At 36.7% G+C, this 21,817-nt stretch overlaps 1 protein-coding gene across 1 annotated transcript in view; it reads left to right on the forward strand.

Annotated features, from left to right (window-relative positions):
- Nucleotides 1-15,679, forward strand: part of LOC150087918 (DENN domain-containing protein 1B-like) — a 209,695-nt gene extending 194,016 nt beyond the window's left edge. Inside the window, exons 12-13 of the mRNA XM_090369963.1 lie at nucleotides 9,448-9,585; nucleotides 15,626-15,679. Of these exons, the coding sequence (XP_090226089.1) occupies nucleotides 9,448-9,585; nucleotides 15,626-15,679 (192 nt within the window). The remainder of the gene's footprint in view (nucleotides 1-9,447; nucleotides 9,586-15,625) is intronic.
- The last annotated feature ends 6,138 nt before the right edge of the window (nucleotides 15,680-21,817 follow it).

Consider the following 21,817-nt stretch of genomic DNA (forward strand, 5'->3'; position numbering starts at 1 on the left):
CCGGTCGGCAGAGGGGTTATGCTGTTAATGAAGAAACACATAAAATCTAACAAAGTGCATCCATTTGACATGGGTGGACAGTGCAGTGTTGAGTCAGTTTGTTGTGACAAACACTGGGAAAGGGAAAATGAGAGTAGGAGTGTGTTATAGGCCTAATGACTCTGATGAGTACAATGAACAATTGTGCAGAGAAATAGTGGGCCAATAAATCAGAATGTCTTGTAATGGGGGATTTTAACTTTCCAGATATTGACTGGAACTTGTGGATTGGTCACTCGCACGATAGCTAGACTTGTGGATTTATTGGAGGATTGTTTTCTACAGCAACATGTTCGAGGGGGCAACCAGAGGGGATAATACTCTTGATCTGATTATCAGCAGTGATGCATGCATTCATTAGGAATTTGCAGATAAATGAACCACTAGGTGACAGGGATCACAGTGTACTGATGTGGGATTTACTTAAAGATGGACTACCATCAAGGGCAAAGGGAAGGATTTTTGTTTTCGTAAAGGTGACTACAGTGGTCTCAGGCAGATTTTGAATTCTGTACAGGGGGGATCAACTGATGATGTTAAAAATAGTGAATTCTAAATGGGAGGGCTTCGGGGAATTAATCTTGGAAGCTACTAGGCTTTTCATACCAACTAAGAAATACTGTTCAAGATTTAGGCCTGAATGGGTGTCAGATGAACTAATGAGGCTCGTGGCAGAGAAGAAAAATGCGTGGGATACAGAAGCCTGTGGTAGATATAAGCTAGTCTGTAATCAAGTCACAAAGGAGGTTAGGCAAGCGAAGGCTGATTGTGAGAAATCCTTGGCAAAGGATGCAAAGAAAAACAACAGACTTCTTTACTTATGTAAACTCTAGAAGGAAGGGGATGAATCAGATTGGTCCACTTGATGTTGGTGGTTCGACTGTTGATGATCCTGCTCAGATAGCTGACAAACTGAATGAGCATTTTGCATCTACATTCACGCATGAGGAATTCTGTAAGGAAGGGGAGGACAAGTTTACTAAACTCTAACAGGGAGCTAAATGATTTTGTAATAACAGAGCAAAGTGGAGGAGAAATTGTTGAAGTTGAACATAAAAAAGGTACCTGGGGCAGATGGAATCTACCCCAGGTACTGAAGGAGGCAGCGAGGGAAGTAATCGATCATGAGAAAGAGATCACGAGAAATTTTTCCATAATTATGAGAACATCCTTAGATTCAGGGGAGGTCCCCATGGACTGGAGATGTGCAAATGTGTATACCCAATTCCTAAAGGGGGTTCAAAGGGTGATGCAAATAATTATAGACCTGTCAGTTTAACTTCTGTTCCAGGGAAAATAATGGAGTCACTAGTTAAAGAAGTGATTCAGGATCACCTAGACAAGACTGCAATAATAGTTCAGACACAGCACGGGTTTGCTAAGGAGAAGTCTTGTCTGACCAATTTGATTGGATACTACGATGTGATCACAAAGGAACTGGATGCAAAAAATAATTTTGATATCATATACTTGGATTTCAGGAAAACCTTTGATACTGTTGCACATGGAAGACTACTGTACAAATTCAGTGGTATGGAGGCGCCTCCGTAGCCAGGTGGGCAGGAGCAGCAGTACATAGCACACGCTTCTTGATTAGACCGAGGTTCGAGCCCGTGACCACCAAATACGGAGGATGCGGAAAGGTCAGGGAATGACCACCGCATATCCCTGGAGCAATATGGCCTTAGTTGCTAATGCTCCTAAAAACCAAATAACAACAACAACAGTGGTATGGCATTAAGGGCAAGTTACTGCAATGGATGAAGGGATGGTTGAGTGGGAGATGGCAGACAGTGGTAATAAATGGAAACTGCTCTATGTGGACTAAAGTTATTAGTGGAGTCCCTCAGGTTTCGGTGCTAGTCCCATTGTTGTTTTGTATATTCATCAATGATATTGATGAAAGTATATCAGGATTAAGGTCTAAGTTTGAAGATGATACAAAGGTTGGCAGGGTTGTTGTTAATGATAGTAAAGACAGTATGCTACTGCAACAGGATCTAGAAAAGTTAGGTAGATGGGCTGAGAAGTGGTAACTGAAGTTTAATATTGACAAATGCAAAGTACTGTATATGGGTAGCAGTAACCCAAGAGAAACATACCAACTCTGTGGTACTACACTCAGGGAGGTGGAGAATGAAAAACACCTGGGGGTAATTGTGCAGTCAGATATGAAGTTCTCTGAGCAGTGCAGATGAGCTGCCAGAGCAAATCATGGAGTTTTGTCAATGATATATAGGAATTTTGCTAGCATAGACAAGGAGGTGATTATCCTTTTGTATCAGGAAATGGTCAGGCCAAAGCTTGAGTACTACATACAGGTCTGGAGGCCTCATTTTAGGAAGGATGTAGAGTTGCTAGAACAAGTACAGAGAAGAGCAACAAGATTGGTGAGAGGAACAAAGGGGTTCTCTTACCAGGAGAAGTTGAAATTCTGTCAGTTGCAGCATCTGGAGACTAGGCATCTGCAAGGTGATCTGATTGAGGTGGACAAGGCTTTGAATGGTTTGAGCAGGCTCAGTGCAGACGGGATACTTCCACTTGCTGAGATTAAGAACCTGAGGGGGCATAGATTCAAATTGAGGAAAAACAGTTGTAGAATAGATGTGTGGAAGTTTGCCTTTAGCCAGCGGGTAGTTGATTGCTGGAATGGACTTCCATCTGTTGTTTTGGCAGTTGATAGCTTAAATAAATTTAAGGCTGAACTAGACAAACAGTTGGAGTGACTGGATGGGTGAAATGGGAAGGGCTTTTTTTTTTTTTTTTTTTTTTTGGCTGATGCTGTATAAGCTTGCTTTCTTGCATCATATGCTAACCTCATAGCACCAGTCAGCTTGAAGAAAACAATAGTTTTGAAGTACAGAATAGATACTTTGTAAATCGGCAATGTTAAGTTTTTGTACAATGTGAGCCCGTGTTTCCAATTTTCTTTCAATACAAAGTTTCAACATACAGTTAAAATTAATAGCACACCAGGTTTTGCACATAAGCAATCTTTTTTTCTATCCCTGCCACAGGTAATACCAGGGATAGAAAAATTAAAAATGGTGACAAATACATGGTTTACAAATCATAAAGTGGAGGGTGGGTAGAGGTGGCTGACTAGTCTGCAATTTTAGGTTAGTCGTTAAGATCTCAGCAAGATTAGGGAGTGGGCTATGCTCAACCCCTTCTTTCAAAGGTAAAATTCTCTTTAAAACTGAAAGTAGGCCTATCCATTCTGTATTAAAAGATCCAAAATCTTTTGCTTTAAGAGAAACAGTGTGGATCATGTGTATTTCATTAATTCTTATGCTCAAGCTGCGTTTTACATCGGTGAGAAGAATGTTCATGAACATTGGCTCTGTGTCAGAGCTTATAGGTTTGTATTGCATGGAAGTGTATGGCCTATATACAGTACAGGAGTTATAAAGAGGAAGCTGTTCTCTCAGTCCATGTAGGATACACTCATCTCACACATTCTTTTCTACTAAGGTCTGATGACTCTCCTATGTGTGAGCACTAGCACTGGCACTGTTTTGACCATTAAGCAGATTTTTATTAAATTTTAGGGTTTGTTTGTTTATTTGGTTTTTAGGAGCATTAGCAACTAAGGCCATATTGCTCCAGGGATATGCGGTGGTCATTCCCAGACCTTTCTGCATCCTCCGTATTTGGTGATCCACGGGCTTGAACCCCGGTCTAATCAAGAAGCGTGTGCTACGCACTGCTGCTCCTGCCCACCTGGCTACAGAGGCGCCTAAATTTTAGGGTTTTATTGATGCACACCATTTATGTTTTAACTCTTTGGCTGAACCTTATGCACTTGGTCAGATTTTATCTGACTAGTCTAAAATTTTTCAATTTTTTAATAATTATCATGTACACTTTTGTGTCTTGATATTTTTTGTACTGAGATTTACCTGTTTTTACTTTTTATACATTTTTACATGATAACTTCTTTGTCGGTTACTACTGATTTTTAATGTATGTCATTATTGAGCTTGATGCATCATGGCCCTAGTTGACCACCACAAAAATTCAAATCAAATCAATTCTGTCCAGTAGGCCTTCTGAATTTTTAATCTGTTTACACTGGGGTCAGGGTGTGGTTTGGTATAGTAAAGTTGCCACCCATTTAGTGATTATTTGCTTAGATGATTATGAACCTTAATATTCCATGTAACACGGTAGTTTCTTTTAAAGTGAGAAAAACAATATAATGTAAATTAGGGAGAATCTTGGTGATCATTCTATGGCTATCACCAGAGAGGAAATAATCCTAGAGTACAAAACTCCATCTCACACGTGCGTGCGCACACACACACACACACACACACACACTGAAATAACAGGAAACATGGTTCTGTGGCAGTGGTGTTGGCTTTCACAGACCATGTTACCATCTGCACCAGCTACATCAATTGATAGGTGGAACAGGACCAGGGTATGTCTGCCAGGGGCAAAGGTTGATGACGTTGTCGAGCGGATATCATCTTTTAAGGGCACAGAAGGTGATATAGTTGTATACGTTGGCACTAATGATATTAAGAGTAGGAGTCTGGCAGAATTACTTAATAAGTACAGGTCACTGTTGAAAAAATGCGTGAATTAGGGTTGAATTTGAATCTGCAATTCTGCCCAGACACGATAGGAGGGAGTATATGATGAGAGCCTTGTCGATCAGTTCGGCCCTGGAAAGATTCTGCAAGGCTCAAGGGGTAAAATTTTTTTCAGCCTGGTCTGTACTTGTTAACGGTAGAGACTGCTTCTACAGAGATGGGATACACTTAAATAGAAAAGGTACAAGAATATTTGCTGATTCTATCAAAGCAGTGTTAGATGGTTTGGGAAACTGCTAGCTTGGGGGGATACAAGGATTAATAGATTAACAGTAGCCACTGGTAGAGGTGAAAGTGATTCTTGCACTGCTTCTATTGGAATGAGCAGCAGCCTGGAAAACAAGATGCAGGATATTTCAGAGACTGCTGGGAGTCATTGCGGTACAAGTAAACACATGGGTTGTGTTAGGGTAGCTAAGAATAGGAACAGGTGCATGTATACTTGCGTGTACACCAATGCTAGGAGTTTGGTAAATAAATTTGATGAATTTGAGGTATTGCTCAAAACATCAAAGGCAGATATTGTTGGGATATCAGAGATGTGGTGTCACACAGATATAAGGAATGCAGAACTAGAATTTGGGGAGTACAATGTGTACAGAAAGGATAGACAGGATAGGAAGGAGGAGGGGTTATGTTATTAGTTAAGAAACACATAAAATCCAAGGAAGCGAAGCCAGTCGACATCGCTGGACAGTGCAGTGTCGAGTCAGTTTGGTGTGACATAATCATTGGGAGATCAAAATTGAGAGTAGGAGTGTACTATAGGCCTAATGACTCTGATGAGTATAATAAGAAACTGTACAGGGAAATAGAGCGGACCAGTAAATCAGAGAGTCTTATAATGGGGGATTTTAATATCCCAGATATTGACTGGAATTTGTGGGTTGGTCACTCACACATTAGCAAGGCTTTTGTGGATTTATTGGATGATTTTTTCTACATCAGCATGTTTAGGAGGCAACTAGAGGGAGTAATACTCTTGATCTGATTATCAGTAGTGATTCTTCATGCATTAAGAATCTGCAGATAAAGGAACCACTAGGTGGCAGTGATCACAGTGTGCTGAAGTGGGATTTACTCAAAGAGGTAACTACCATTCAAGGGTAAAGGGAAGGGTTTTTGCTTTCATAAAGGTGACTACGGTGGTCTGGGACAGTATTTAAATTCTATATGGTGGAACCAACTGATGATGTTACCAACAGCAAATTCAAAATAGGAAGCATTCAAAGAATTAATCTTGGAAGCTACTAGGCTTTTCATACCAACAAAGAAATATTGTTCAAGATTTAGGCCTAAGTGGATGTTAGATGAACTAATTAGACATGTGACAGAGAAGAAAAATGCATGGGATACATATAAATTAATGGGTGACATGGACGCCTATGATAGATATAAGCTGGTCTGTAACCAAGTCACAAAGGAGATTAGGCAGGCAAAGGCAGATTACAAGAAATCTTTGGCAAAGGATGCAAAGAAAAACAGCAAAGAGTTCTTTACTTATGTAAAGTCTAGAAGGAAGGAGATGAATCAGATTGGTCCACTTGATATCGATGGTTCAACTATTGATGATCCTGCTCAGGTAGCTATCAAACTGAATGAATATTTTGCATCGACATTCACACATGAGGAGTTATTCAGGGAGGGGAATGCCAGAGGTGTATTCAACTGTTGCAGTAAGCTAGATAATCTTGTAATAACAGAGCGTAAAGTGGAGGAGAAATTGTTGAAGATAAACACAAGAAAGGCACCTGGGGTGGATGGTATCTATCAAGTTATATTAAAGGAGGTGGCAAAGGAAGGAAGCAAACCCTTAGCCATAATTATGGAGGTTCCCTGGACTCAGGGGAGGTACCCATGGACTGGAGATGTGCAGATGTGACCCCAATTCACAAAGGAGGATCTAAGGAGGAGACAGGTAATTACAGACCTGTTAGTTTAACTTCTCTTCCTGGGAAATTAATGGAGGCACTGGTTAAAGAGGCATTGCAGTATCATCTAGACAAGACTTCAGTTATAGCTCGGACACAGCATGATTTTGTTAAGGGAAAGTCTTGCCTGACCAATTTGATTGGATACTATGATGCAGTCACAAAAGAACTGGATGCAGGGAATAACTTTGATATATATTTGGATCTTAGAAAGGCTTTTGATACTGTTGCACATGGAAGACTGCTGCACAAATTGGAGCAGTGTGGAATTGGAGGCAAATTGCTGCTGTGGATAAAGGGATGGTTGAGTGGGAGAAGACAGAGAGTGGTAATCAATGGACACTGCTCATCGTGGACTAATGTTATTAGTGGAGTCCCTCAGGGTTCAGTGTTGGGTCCATTAGTGTTTTCTGTATTTATAAATGATATTGATGATGGTATATCAAGCTTAATGTCCAAGTTTGCACACGATACAAAGGTTGGCAGGGTTGTTAAGGACACTACTGACGCTATGCTGCTGCAACAGGATCTGGAAAGGTTGAGCAGATGGGCTGAGAGGTGACAAATGAAGTTTAACATTCACAAATGTGAAGTATTACATATGGGAAACAGCAATCCCAGAGCAACGTATCAACTCTGTGGTACTACACTAACAGTGGTAGAGAATGAAAAGTACTTGGGGGTAATTGTGCAGGCAGATATGAAGTTCTCTGAACAGTGCAGATTGTCTGCAAGAGTGGCTCATGGTGTCTTGTCAATGATATACAGGAATTTTTCTAGCAGGGATAAGGAGGAGGTGATTATCCCCTTGTATAAGGCAATGGTCAGGCCACGCCTTGAGTACTGTATACAGGTCTGGAGGCCTCGTTTCAAGAAGGATGTAGAGCTGCTGGAACGAGTACAGAGAAGGGCAACAAGATTAGTGAATGGAACAAAGGATTGCTCTTACGAAGAAAGGCTTAAGTTTTGCAAATTACAGTGTCTGGAGACTAGGCACCGGCGAGGTGATCTGATAGAGGTGTATAAAGCCTTGAATGGTTTGAGCATGCTCAATGCCAATGGGATTCTTTTTCTTGCTCAGAATAATCACCTGAGAGGACATAAATTCAGATTGAGGAAAGACAGATGTAGGATAGATGTGCAGAAATTTGTCGTTAGCCAGCGGGTAGTTGGTTGGTGGAACAGACTTCCATCCCTTGTTGTGGAAGTTGATAGCCTAAATAAATTTAAGGCTCAGCTGGACAGGTATTTTGAATGAACGGAGGGGTGAAATGGAAGTGGTTTTTTTTTTTTTTGGCTGATGCTGCATAAGCTCGCTTCCTTACATCATATGCCAGTGCTAATGAGACAGGGGTTCTTAAAGTCATTCTAAGATCAAAAAGATAATTGCAATTGATCATTGTTAAATCTACAACCAAATCCTTACTTTCAGATTATCAGTTTTGTAAATAATTAACATTAGTAGAGGCATATGATGCAAGAAAACAAGCTTATGCAGCATCAGCCAAAAAAAAAAACTGCTCCTATTTCACCCCTCCGTTTAATCCAAATACCTGTCCAGCTCAGCCTTAAATTTATTTAGGCTATCAACTTCCACAACAAAGGATGGAAGTCTGTTCCACCAACCAACTACCCGCTGGCTAAAGGCAAACTTCTGCACATCTATCCTACATCTGTCTTTCCTCAATTTGAATTTATGCCCTCTCAGGTGATTATTCTGAGCAAGAGGAAGAATCTCATCAGCATTGAGCATGCTCAAACCATTCAAGGCTTTATACACCTCAATCAGATCACCACGCAGGTGGGCAAGAGCAGCAGTATGCAGCACACGTTTCTTGATTAGACCGGGGTTCGAGCCGGTGACCACCAAATACGGAGCATGCGGAAAGGTCAGGGAATGATGACTGCATATCCCCGGAGCAATATGGCCTTAGTTGCTAATGATCCTAAAAACCAAATAACAACATCTTCGTAAGAGCACCCCTTTGTTCCCTTCAACAATCTCGTTGCCCTTCTCTGTACTTGTTCCAACAGCTCTACATCCTTCCTAAAATGAGGCCTCCATACCTGTGTGCAGTACTCAAGTTGTGGCCTTGAGTACTGCACATACAAGGCAATAATCACCTCCTTATCCCTGCTAGAAAAATTCCTGTATATCATTCACAAGACACCATGCTATGGGCTACTCTTGCAGCCCATAATATTCAACAGGGGGCAGTAATCTGCTTTTTTGTGTTGAGACTGCCAATTGCAACAAGATGGTAATGTAGAAACAAGATTTTGTTAAGTCCGTTTTTTTGTACTTTAGTATTAATCAGATTTTCTTAGGTTGGGTCAGACCAAAAACATCTGGCTATCCAAAAAAAAAAAAAAATTTTTTTTTTTTTTTTTTTTTTTGTTAAAATTAGGATGCTGGCTATTTATAAAATTATTTAAAATTATGTGATATGTAAGTTCCCTTGAGTAGTTGCATTTTGTGCTCTAAATTAAGTGTGCATATATTTTTTTTAATGTTGAGTAGTTATATGTAAAATATTTAACAAATATTTAAAATTTTGTAACTGTTTATATATGTTTTTTACTTCACAAGCCTGCAATATTTGAATTTGTTTCAACTTTTTTGAAAAATGTTTAAAAAATACTTTAAAATACTTTATTGTGTCTCAGATTCAAACCAAATAAAGGCAGTAATGTATTTCATTGAATAGAATTCTCCAGTATGTTTTAACATGCCTTTTAGTGAGTATATCAGTAATTCCACCAAATTCTTCCAAGTTTTTTTTTTTTTTAAAGTTTATATTGCCATTTTAGATTCTTGCATTTTTTAAATTTAATTTAATTATTACAGATATTTATATTTGTTTTATCTTGTGCAGTTTATTGAAGGTCGTTTAGAAATGCTGAATGCTGGTATTGGATTTAATGATGAGTTTGAATTTGAAGTGAACACTTATGAGGATAAGACAAGCAGTCGATTGAGGACTCAGTATGAAGGATGGCTTTTAAATATGAAGGTAGGGGCTTAATCTTTGAATCCTAATTTACATTTATTTTCCATGTATAGTTTGTTACTACAGTAGCCTACATAATTCATTGGTAGGGCTTCTATAAAAGCTGAGAGCAGAACATGCTTTGTTACTCTGACTGGACTAATGTTTGATCTAGCCAGAGGTCATGAGAATTTTTTCTGTTCTCCTTGAAACGCACTAGTGTTTCCTCTTCACAAACAGCTGAACTAACATCCATTTTTATTGATGCTGGTCTCAACATTTTGTTAAATTTAATAATACACATTTCAGTATTTGAACTGATTCCTGTATTGCAACAAGTAACACTTGAATTTATTTACAGATTTATGGTTAATATATTTACACAAATGTTGCAATTAAGTACAAATATGAAAATGCCACATGAACAAAACTGGGTGAAAGACACAAGACTGTTTCATCACAGAAGTTCCTACACCTTAGACATTGCTTGAGCAGCATGGTATATAGGTAATGTAGACACCTTAAAAGAAATAAATTTTTAATTTAGAGATTAAAAGAAATGCTTTAATCTACGTGGGTCTAAATATCTTTACTTACAATTGGAAGTTATATTCAAATGGAAATATTTTCTGGTACATTCCTACCACTTCCGCAGTGATCGCTATCATTGATACTTCACTGTTACAGAGATCAGATATTTCAAAAACCCTTGGCCATTCTTTTCTTTGTGACAGTGAAGTAGCAACAACAGCAATCACTTGTTGGTAGGAATAAACCATAAAATGTTTGATTTCCATCTGTATTAAAAATTTTCAATTGGAAATAAACAGATATTTACATCTCATTTTGTAACAGCAGCTATATAACTATAATGTTATATAGCTACTAGAGTTTGAAGTTTTTGTCCTACACTTTTTTATTTAATTTTGAAATATATTTTTGGTGTCTCACATATTCAGATATGTAGTGAGAACCTGATGGTACCTACTTACCCACCAACAAAACCCTAACCAAGATTGTAGCCTGGGTAATAGCATGCATTTAAAATAAATAGCAATCTATTTCTCCACTGAAACAGTGGCTTTTGTTTAAAGTACATAGTGCAGTATTAGAGCAAATTGTGGTGAAGGGCCTCCACACTATGAGATTGGTGCATTTGTAACAAACCTAGTTTGCTCACAGCTGTGTGCAGACCTGAGGCTTTTGTTCTTCTCTGCTATAATGTTAACTAGTTGTCATAGGTAGTGAGCCTTTTATCCTAAATATTTATTTGATTTTGAATCTCATTTAGTTTAAAAGCTTTATTTCTCCTTCCACTTTGTTTTGTCAAACTACAAATATGGCTTCACTCAACAACCTTTCAGTTTGCTATAACATATTTTTATGCAATCAGTAGTATTTTTTATGCAAATTGTAGTTTCTTTAATTACCATTCTGTAAACCAATCTCAAGTGTAAGATGATCTCTGCACCTGTAAGGGGAAACTTTAAATTGACTTAATCTAAATTAAAACAAGACTTACTCTTAATTTTAGATAACTTATTGGTATAATTCGAAGAGTTTAAAACATCTGAAGAATTGTTTCTACATAGCTTGAATTAAAGAGCTATTGATACGTTAAGAGTAACCCATCAGCTGGATAGGTTTTATTCCTTTACTGAAAGAAGAATACTGCTTGATTCATTAGTACTATTCTCTGACTCGTCCTTTCTGTTGGATATGCAATTTTTTTAAATCCCCTAATCAAGGAAACAAAGCTGGTGTTTCAAATAATCAAAAATTAAATACAGTAAAAGTATACAAATAAATTTGTATACTTTGCTGTATTTCACATTTTTTCTGACACAAAATCATCTGGTAATATTTTTCCACCAGCCAATTCAGTGCCAGGAACTTAAGTTAGATGTCTTGTCTTTCTTGAAACTAGTATATATCTCTCTTGTATACATAATTGATATGCTTTTTCTTCAATATTTCTCTGAATATAGGTAGTAGCTTCATTTTTTTCAATGTATATCCATCATTTCTGCATGTTTAATAGATTTTTTTTTAATTATACTTGATATATATTGCAAAAACATTCTTTCCTTTTCTATTTTGAAAAGTAACACAGTTCTTAGCCAGCATTCAAAGCATTTAACATAGACTTTTTACTTACATAAAGTTATTTTCTTATCCATTCATTTGGCAACATTTGTAAACTTTTTGACAAAAACCTTTATCATTAATATTTGTTTATTTCACAACATAGGATATTTAATAATAAGCTTACTTATTATTAGATATCCTATGTTGTATGCATTTCAAAAAATATGCTTTTCAAGCTTTACGCTGTCTTGTATAATTTGAACTTTCTTGTAGTAATTGACTTTAAATTCTTTAAAGACTGACTGACTGCCTTTAAATTTAATTTCTATTCTTTCTTGTTTACTTCCATACCAGGGGTTTCAACCAGGGGGGAATTTTTTGGGTTGGGGGGGATTGGGATCACAGAATGGCAGACTCAAACTGTTGGAATACTACAGATTGTACATAATCTACAGGACATCACACTTTATTGGATGTCACATATTAAATTAAAAATAAAGATAAATATTTCACTTTTTCATCTGTGGAAATATTTCATTTATAGTTATATTTGACTTTTTTTTTGTTTTTTATGCACAGATTTTGGAGCCTTTTGAGTCAGACAATCTTGGAAAGGGGTGAATGGCATTCTGACATATGGTGAAAAGGGTGCATGGGGCAAAAAAGGTTGAGAACCACTGTTCTTTACTTTGAAATTTCTCCATTGAGTCATTTTCTTTTTATAAAATTTTATTCTATTACAACTTGGTTGGGCACCAGGTGGGCAGGAGCAGCAGTGTGTAGCACAAGCTTCTTGATTAGACCGGAGTTCGAGCCCGTGACCACCAAATACGGAGGATGCGGAAAGGTCAGGGAATGACCACCGCATATCCCCAGAGCAATATGGCCTTAGTTGCTAATGCTCCTAAAAACCAAAACAACAACAACTTGGTCTTACTAGACTTTTGCTGTTATTATTTTGTTGGCTCTATAAAATCTTTTTATTTTATCTCTGTGGCTCATGATATTTAAAATTACTACTCTTTTCCTCTCTTACCATTTATTTTTTTTACATATAACTATTCATTAAGTTCTGAAATATGAGCCTTTCCTCTACTGGTTAATGCATGGTGTTATCTTATGGCCTTATATATTCTTCAATTTATTATTTTAACACAAATGATCGGTTTTTAAAAATTTGTCTTTTTAGCTGTAGGTATGGATCCAATCTTTCTAAAATTCTGTATATTCTAATTTTTTTTTTTTCCCCCATATGTCCCATTTAATAAAACACTTTTGTATATGTTATATTAATATACTTACTTTTTTTTTTTTTTTCCTGCTAACTCTTAACTAAGCCAGTTCCTCTCTTGGGGATCAGATAATTACACTCCCAGCTTACCCATTACCACCTTTTCTTCACTTTTAATAAAATAATATACTATCTTAACTTTGTTTTCTGCCCTGTTTACTGAGGTTTTTGAGTTATTTGAGGTGAAGTGAATGCTGTTACTTTTCTCTGTTCATTCATTATTTTCTCTCTGTTTTATGAATCAATTTACCCTTCCTAAATCTAAGTCTAGTCCCCTATCCATACCACATATCTTTATACATATATACTACTAACCACACATTTCTTACTAAAAATTATTATTTAATGATCTGGTTGTCTTTTGTTCCAACACACATCATATATCTGAGTGCATATCTTTCTTTAGCATTTTCTGCCACTTTTCAACACCTTTAGCATATTTTCAGCACTGTTATCTTCACCTTATTTTACATTTACTGATTCTTTTCCCCTCTCCCATACTTCTTACATATACCATTTGATTTTTCTTAATTAAATTTTAATTATATTGAAATATTATTATTCATTTCAACTATCTTGTTACATATTCAGGTATATTTTAATCATTATCTAATAAATTAAAATCTGTTATCATTCATATGATGTTGGAACCTTGTGTGTGTTGATGATATGCCTCCTTATGTATGTTGATGATGTGCTAATTTTTTTGCCTAGACAGTTGCTAATCAAGTTTAGACCTTCTGTCTACATTGATACAGAGGTTAGAAACACTGTCCCACAAGATAGATCATGATGGCTGTAGTCTCCTGAAGGTGCTGATCATTATAGTCTTATCTCCTAATTTTTTATTGTATTAATGTACTTTATTGTTTTAATATATCTCCATCCTTTAGACCTGGCAAATTCTTTATTTCATAGTTTTGGCCTTCCTGTGAATAACTTGACCCTCCTTGTACATTGTTATGTTGCAACCATTAATTTATGCTTGATTTATGTAGTTTATTACCTGTAATTTACCTCTAATTTTGACATTATAAAAGATAATCACTTTATAGTCATAAAAAAAAATATTAGAAATAGTATAGCCATGTAATTCAGGGAAGTCACAGAGCTTTACTACACTGGCCAAAAAAAAGAAAGAAGAAAAAGTAATAAGAAAATACAAATTATGCACGTCCCTGTAGGTAACTATCCAACTGACCTCTGAATGTCTTAAAACTGTCACTCTCAACTACCCACAGAGGAAAATTGTTCCAGCAGTGGACAGCTGGAATAAAAGAAAACTTCCTACAATCTAGTGTAAACCTTCTCCTGTACTTTGAATTTATGGCCTCTTATTCTGGAATTCTTTTATAACAGTGAAAATTCCTCCTTCATTCATTTTACTAACCCATCTGAGAGCCTTATAAATCTTATCAGGTCCTCTCTAAGGTGGCTGGTTGGCAAGTCTGTAGCCCACATAATCTAAATCTTTCTTTGTATGGTCTCACTATTTGAGTTACCTGTATTTGGACCCTTTCAAGAAGCTCAGTGTACTTTTTTAGATGAGGTCTCCATATTTGGACACAATTTTTAACTCAGCCACACCGTGTATAATTTACTTTTGGATTGTTATTCCCCAAGTGTAAGACCTTGCATTTTGCTGCATTAAGAAATAGCTTCCGCTTTTCTGACCATTCTTGAAACCTGTTCAGGTCATTCTGAAGGAGTGCTGCTTGGCATTGAACACATACTTGGACACATACAGTTTTTAATTCAGCTACACCAAGTGTATAATTTATTTTGGGATTGTTATTCCCCAAGTGCATTTGCATTTTGCTGCATTAAGAAATAGCTTCCACTTTTGCATTTTGCTGCATTATAAAATAGCTTCCACTTTTCTGACCATTCTTGAAACCTGTTCAGGTCATTCTGAAGGAATGCTGCTTGGCACTGGTCATTAGGGACTCTCCAAATCTTTACATCGTCTGCAAATTTTGACATCATGCCCTTCATCCCTTCGTCAGTTTCATTTATGAAAACAGAAACGATGGTCTGAAAATCAATACTTAGTGGATTCCACTTGTGATGTTACACCAATCTGAAGAATAGCCATTGATCACAACCCTCTGCCTTCTGCTGCTCTGCAGTCCATCTTAGAATCTTTCCAGTAATCCCAACATGTTCCAGCTTATACAGTAACCTCTCATGAAGGACTGAGTCAAATGCTTTACTAAAATTGAAATAAACTATGTCAAAACAGTATATGGATCCTTTCAAGAAGCTCAGTGTCTCTTTTTAGATGAGATCTCCATACTAGGTTAGTTAAACATGTTTTTCTCTTAACAAAACCATATTGTGGGTCCTTCAGAACCATTTCTTTCTAAATGTCCTTGGATTGCACTCTTAATCATAGCTTCTAAGACTATCCCTTCTAAGCTGATTAACGCAGAGAATAGCCGCACATTTTATTACTATACCTCCACCTTCAGATGTCATGCAAATTCACTCATTTTTATGTTTGTGAGTTGTATAGTCCTCCAGCTTTCAATTTTAAACATATATCTACCAAATATTTAAAGGTACTCCAACATTAGGCTGATCTGTAGGAGGCTCTGAATAAAGAAAAATTATGGACAATCCTGTATATACTTATTTCAAGTCACTTTTCTTTTCCATTCTTAATAATAAATATTTTATTTATAGAAAGAAGGTGGAGCTCTTTTGAAGACTGTAAAAAATAAGGTAAGAATAGTTTAAATTGTTGCAAACTCTTTGGAATATCTGGCCAAGGTAAAGAATGCCAACACGAGAACCACGGGAAACTTTTAGCGGTCAAACATGTTTCCCAGTACTGCAACTTTTCCCTTCATTCTCGGTAAACAGATGGTGTGTGTTATTGGTAGTGGCAATAGAAGTCGATAACGATGTATTGATTAGTTTTTTCTCATTATTAAAAGCAGATTATTGGAGTTCGTGAGTAATGCCTTCGCAGCTGAAATTTACTTAAGGCTGCACCCCCAGACTGCCTCAGTCTTAGGGTGTTTATTCCCCCTTCCTACTGTTTTAACCCAATAGGAAAACGACTTTTGCTATTACAGATAACCTACACAGTCTGTAATAATAAGTAAAAAAACTAATCAATACATCGTTATCGACTTCTACTGCCACTACCGATAACATACACCATCTTGTTTACCGAGAATGCAGGGAGAAGCTGCTGTACCAGGAAATGCTTTTGACCGCTTAAAGTTTCCCATGGTTCTCATGTTGGCTTTCTTTACCTTAGCCGAATATTTTCTAATTATAAAACAATTGTATGTAGGAGAAATTCAAGAAGTTCTTAGCTCATATAGTGGTATAATCATGGTTGTCTAAAAAAAAGCAAAGCAGTTTTTTGTTTTAAACTTTAATAATGCATTAAAACCTGGTTAGTTCAAAGAGCAAAAATACATCCATTTTGATTTAAATGGGGTTTTAAGTATCTGTACAAGTTCAGAACATATTGGTATTAATTAATACAGAGAAATTTTTAGTTAGATACTTTTATTAACACTATGCAGAATATTAATAATTTTTTAGCGTTGTTGCATTAGATATATTAATTTATCTAGATTAATACATTAATTTAGTTAATATGAGAAAGATAACAATTGTGCTATGAAAAGTTAAGTAAATTTCTCACATGCGATAACAAGATCACAACATTTCATTTTTGCTACCGTAACATTTATGCAGTTTTATGTATATGCGCTGTATATAAACATAAGTACTGTGCTGTGTTGTTTATTATGTATTGGCCTACCTTCTAGAGAGGAAGAGTGAAAGATAAACCCATATTTTTTAGGGTATTATTTGCTATTTAATACTTTAATCCAGGCAACAGTAAGGGTAATATTTCTCTCTTAGCATTATCACATCAGTGAACTTTAAAACTAAGTGTGAAATAACTCTTGTTTTGTGAGTTGGTGAATAGCTGGAAAATGCCCAATATCTGAGTACAGCTGAAAAAAATTTAAAAAAAAATGTTTACAGTTAAAAAATTTTACCTGGGTTGTGGAATTAGTTTTCTGTGTGCGTGCATGCACTTAAATTACCATTTGACAAAAAGGTATGAAAGAAAAATATTACATGCAGCTATATAAACTGAAATAAATAATGCATAAAGAGTTATGCATAATGCATAAAAAAGAAACTGATTTTTGGGACATTCGATCTGTTCAGTTAGAACTTGACGCTCCTTTCTATCCTTGAACACTACTGCTCGTTCAGTGAACTTTGTAACATATTGCTAAACTATGCTTATTAATTACAGCTACGTAGGTTGGTCATAGAGTGCTTGTATCAACCAGTGACCAGTTTGATGTTACTTAAGAGCAGCTGAGAGAGAGAGAGAGAGCAAGTGAGCGAGCGAGCGCACGCACGCGTGCGTGCCCAGTGTGTGGTGAAATAGTTATTATGATGAGGCCCTTGAATTAGCTGCATATGTTCATCGATTAGAAAAGAAACACTAACCCATGAGCACTCGCACTATGTGCACTTTGCTCACACTTTTATAAGAAAGATTAATTTATCTCGACTGGAAGTTGAAGGGAGCCCGTGAGCCTTCTGGCTGACTTTTCAACTGCCTCTACCAGCCATTGTTTTGCTTACAATCAATACTGCACAAATATCCTTAGAGAGAGTTTCCACCCAACTTGCCAGGTGGGCAGGAGCAGCAGTGCATAGCACCCGCTTCTTGATTAGACCGGGGTTCGAACCTGTGACCACCAAATATGGAGGATGTGGAAAGGTCAGGGAATGACCACCACATATCCCCGGAGCAGTATGGCCTTAGTTGCTAATGCTCCTGAAAATCAAAATAACAACAACATCTTCGTAAGCGCACCCCTTTGTTCCCCTCAAAAATCTCGTTACCCTCATCGTGTGAGTCCTCACGTTGCTGAAAAGTAAGTCATGTTTTAACTCATTTTTGCTCTTTCTGCTCAATTTTGTTTTGCTTTGTGTTTTCTTTGGGTTTAGTATTTTCTCCATTGACAGATTTTTCTTCCTTTATCCCTAGAATGATATCTCATGGTAAGAAATTAGCTGAAATGGACAGAGTAATGTATAAAGGGCAACAAAAGGAAGAAATAGTTCCTTCTTGGACAGCAAGAGAAGGGGTTTTTTCCCAATGATGAAAATAGTTGTGACGATGGAGAAAGTGAATATAGCAACTATCTGCCAGATTTTGAGCAGAATTTTTAACCTGTATACAAAACTTGATTTATGATTAAAAAAAAAAAAAAGGAAATAAAAAAAAAAGCAAAATAAAAAATAGAGCAAAATAGACTGGGGAAAGGAAATACAATGAGCAAAATTCTCACATACAAGCCATGTTACTCTAATGGGCACAAGCACTCGCAGGTTAAAAATGTATATTTGAATATAGTTGTAAAATTTTAACTCAGTTGTGTGAAATTAAAAAAATTGTACATGAATTAAGTTACTATTTTCAGAAGCAATAAATAAAGCTGCTTTACGAGTTTTTCCGTTCATTTCAATACTACTTTGCTGAACCAAGTTAACAAATGAAGGATATTTATATCCTTCATTTGTTAACTTAGGGGCAGCTCAAACACAGGGTTTCTCATGGTAATTTCTATATTGGTTAATTTGGTTCAGCAAAGTAGTATTGAAAACCAGAGAAAAGCTCCTGAAGTAGCTTTATTATTTAATTCCACACAACTGAGTTAAAATCTTACAACTATAAACAAATGTACATTTTTAACACTCTGTCTACCCACACTGGGCTCTCTCTCTGTTGCTCTGAAGTAATATCAAAACTGGTTACTGGTTAATGCAAGTACTCTATGACCAGCCTATGTAGCTTTAATTAATAAGAGTAGTTTAGTACTACGTTACAAAGTTTACTGAATCAGCAGTACTAAAGGAGAAAAATGTCACCCTTTTCTTGTATGGATATTACTCTGCAAATAATATCCCAAAATAAGGATACCCTCTCTTTAGAAGGCTACATTAATACCATTGGCTGCATTTCAAGGTTCTTCTGACCTTAAGTGTAGTTTGATTCGATGTGCTGTCGATTTATATTGCAAAGGCACATTGAAGTATAGTACAATAATGGTCTCAGCTGTTGCCTAAATACATCAAGGGGAATGTTGGCAGCATGCCTCGTGATGCTTTCTATTAGGACAGCCAGATATTAAATATTGCCACAAGAAACCCTGCGTTTGAGTTATCCCCATAACCAGAATTCACAAGAATTAAGGTCTGTAAAGTGAGGTGGCTCTGCATAGGCAGAATGTTATAAATGATGTTAAACATGATTAATTTGGCTTGTAGAGTTTTCTCTATATAATTTAAAAAATATATACTCTATACTCAGAAGTCAGAATTGTAAAATAATTTAATTGAATTTTGAGGGTTTTTTTTTTTTAATTTTAATATACTAAAATGTAGTTAATATGTAGTTTCAATACCTATAGTTACGTGGGTTAGTTTATTTTTGTATTTAGATAAGTATTTGAAAAGCTATAGCTTAATATTCAGAAAGCCTTTGCTATCGACATTTAGGTAGTAACTTCATAACTTTTGTTGAGTAGCTTAAATTTATTTCACTAGTTAAAAGTTTTGTCAGCAGTATAATTCTGTAATACTCTGTTCATTTATATTTTTTGGTAATGGTAATAAATTGTAAGTTTAACTTAGTAAAGTATTTGGAAAGATACAAATTAATATTTAGATAGCCTTTTGTTATCGATATTTTGGCAGGAATTTCATAACTTTCATTTGGTAGCTTAAATTTGACTTCTTTAGTGATTTAAGTTTTGTCAACAGTTTAATTTCTGCAATGTTTTGTTAACATAAATTCTGTAATATACTGAAGTTTAAATTTTGTAATCTCTGTAAAGTTCAAATTTTATTTAAATTTTGGTTGCCACAGGATCCACTTACAATGGAAAGTCCAGGGAGACTGGGAATGGAAATGCCTGTCGGCATTTCCATTACGACTTCGTCATTTGTGTAGCCTGTGGCATGTATTCTAAGGCTGGTACAGTAGACAGACCTAGCTCATCTGCGATTCTTTTCTTTGCAACCGATGTAAGGTGTGTGCCGATCTCAAATTACAACTTGTTGCATTATGAGAAGGATTTGAGTCACTGAAGAAAAAAGTAATTGTCCTAGAAACAAATGTAACTGAAGCTTGTCAGCGACTTGGGTATCTCCTGACCCACCAAGTGATGCACCCCCAATTCGGATACCAGAAAAGAATAGTCAAGTGCAGACTGCTCTGGTTGAAGGTGATCTGGATTTATTGGGAGACTCCATTGTTAGGAAAATGGGTAGCATTTTTTGTAATAAAAGTAGGTGGTGTAGAATCAGAGTGTGTTTGCCAGGAGCAACAATTGATGATGTTACCAACAGATTGAGATTTTAAAGGAGGTATAGAGAGAATTATTCATGTAGGGATTAATGATGTTAAATGTATACAATCTGACCATCTGTTGGATAAATATTGGACTATGCTGAAAAAATTCCACGAGTTAGGTCAGAATGTGTATGTCTCTGCAGTTCTGCCTAGACACAATAGGAGAGATTATATGGGTCAACTCAAGACATTCCTCATTCCCCATCTAGAGAATCTGCAAGGCTCTAGGGAGAAAATTTTTATCAGCCTAGCCCACATTTGTTGGTAGAAGGGATCTATTTTGTAGAGACGGTATTCATTTGAACAAAGGTGGTGTAAGGATTTTTTCCAGTATCATTGAGGATGCCCTAAGGGTTGTCATTTGTCAGGCTTAGAAAAATGGCCACCCAGACTCTCGGCCATATGCCACTGATACTTGTGCCCACCTGTTAACATTTAGGTGGTCAGTTTTTCACAACAAACTGTCTACTTTGACAAATAACTTAAATTTGAAGCAATCTTTAGCTTTGTGGCAGGAACCGCTTCCCCACCCCTGCCAAGAGTTACTGTCCCCACCACGAGGAGGTAGGTCACCCCATCTAGAAAAACATATGACAACTCATCAGCAAAATAATAATAGACAATATGTGACTTTTATATTTACTTACATTAAATTACTTTTGCCATGTGGTTATATCACAACTATCTTGACATTTACATTTAACATCATGAGCACGCACACGAGCCGCAACCCACCAGCACCAACTCATCCAAACTTGCTACCTCCAATGGCTACCACCAGACAAGGACATCATTATCTGATTGTTCCTAATGCTTGAAAGTCACTTGAACAATCTGGCAGCCCCCTAATCACCATAGTTGGTCCTTTTCCAGAGGATATCTACTGCCCTACAGTGATCTTCATAAGATTGGCAGATCTTATCAACCGTCGAGTGTGCAGATGGAAACTTCCTTCTCCAGCAGTTTATGCACTTTGGTGTGTCTGCTTTCTCCGTACAGTTTTTGTATATATGTTCCTGCCCTGCACAGTGACTGCAGAACTCGTCCGCATTACAGTATCTTGCTAAATGTCCAAACAACATACATCTGTAACTGAGTTGCCACTAGCAGGTCATGCACTCGGTGCCACCCCAATCTAATACATGTGCTTGAGCTAAGAGGCTTCTATAACAAAAATTATAACTAGAAGAACCTCTGGCCTTATGTCTAGTCACAATGTTCACTTCTGAAAACACTTTGTTGAAAGTCCACTATCTGAGAGATTCTGTTGCCAAAGTTCCTCCTTAAAGTGTTCCCTTGCAACTTTAGGATCTATGTGTAACCTCACCAGCTTTGGACATTGACGGAGAGTCCTCTCCTTCTCCAATCCTGACTGTGGATCCTGGACACTATGAAATCTTCAGTATGTCCTTATTGGAAGCGACCTCTATGGCTACCCTCCAATCTTAAATAGGTCTTACTGCCAA

This window comes from Mastigoproctus giganteus, chromosome 3 (assembly GCF_048544385.1).
Source record: "Mastigoproctus giganteus isolate SK-2022 chromosome 3, ASM4854438v1, whole genome shotgun sequence".
NCBI lineage: Eukaryota > Metazoa > Arthropoda > Arachnida > Uropygi > Thelyphonidae > Mastigoproctus > Mastigoproctus giganteus.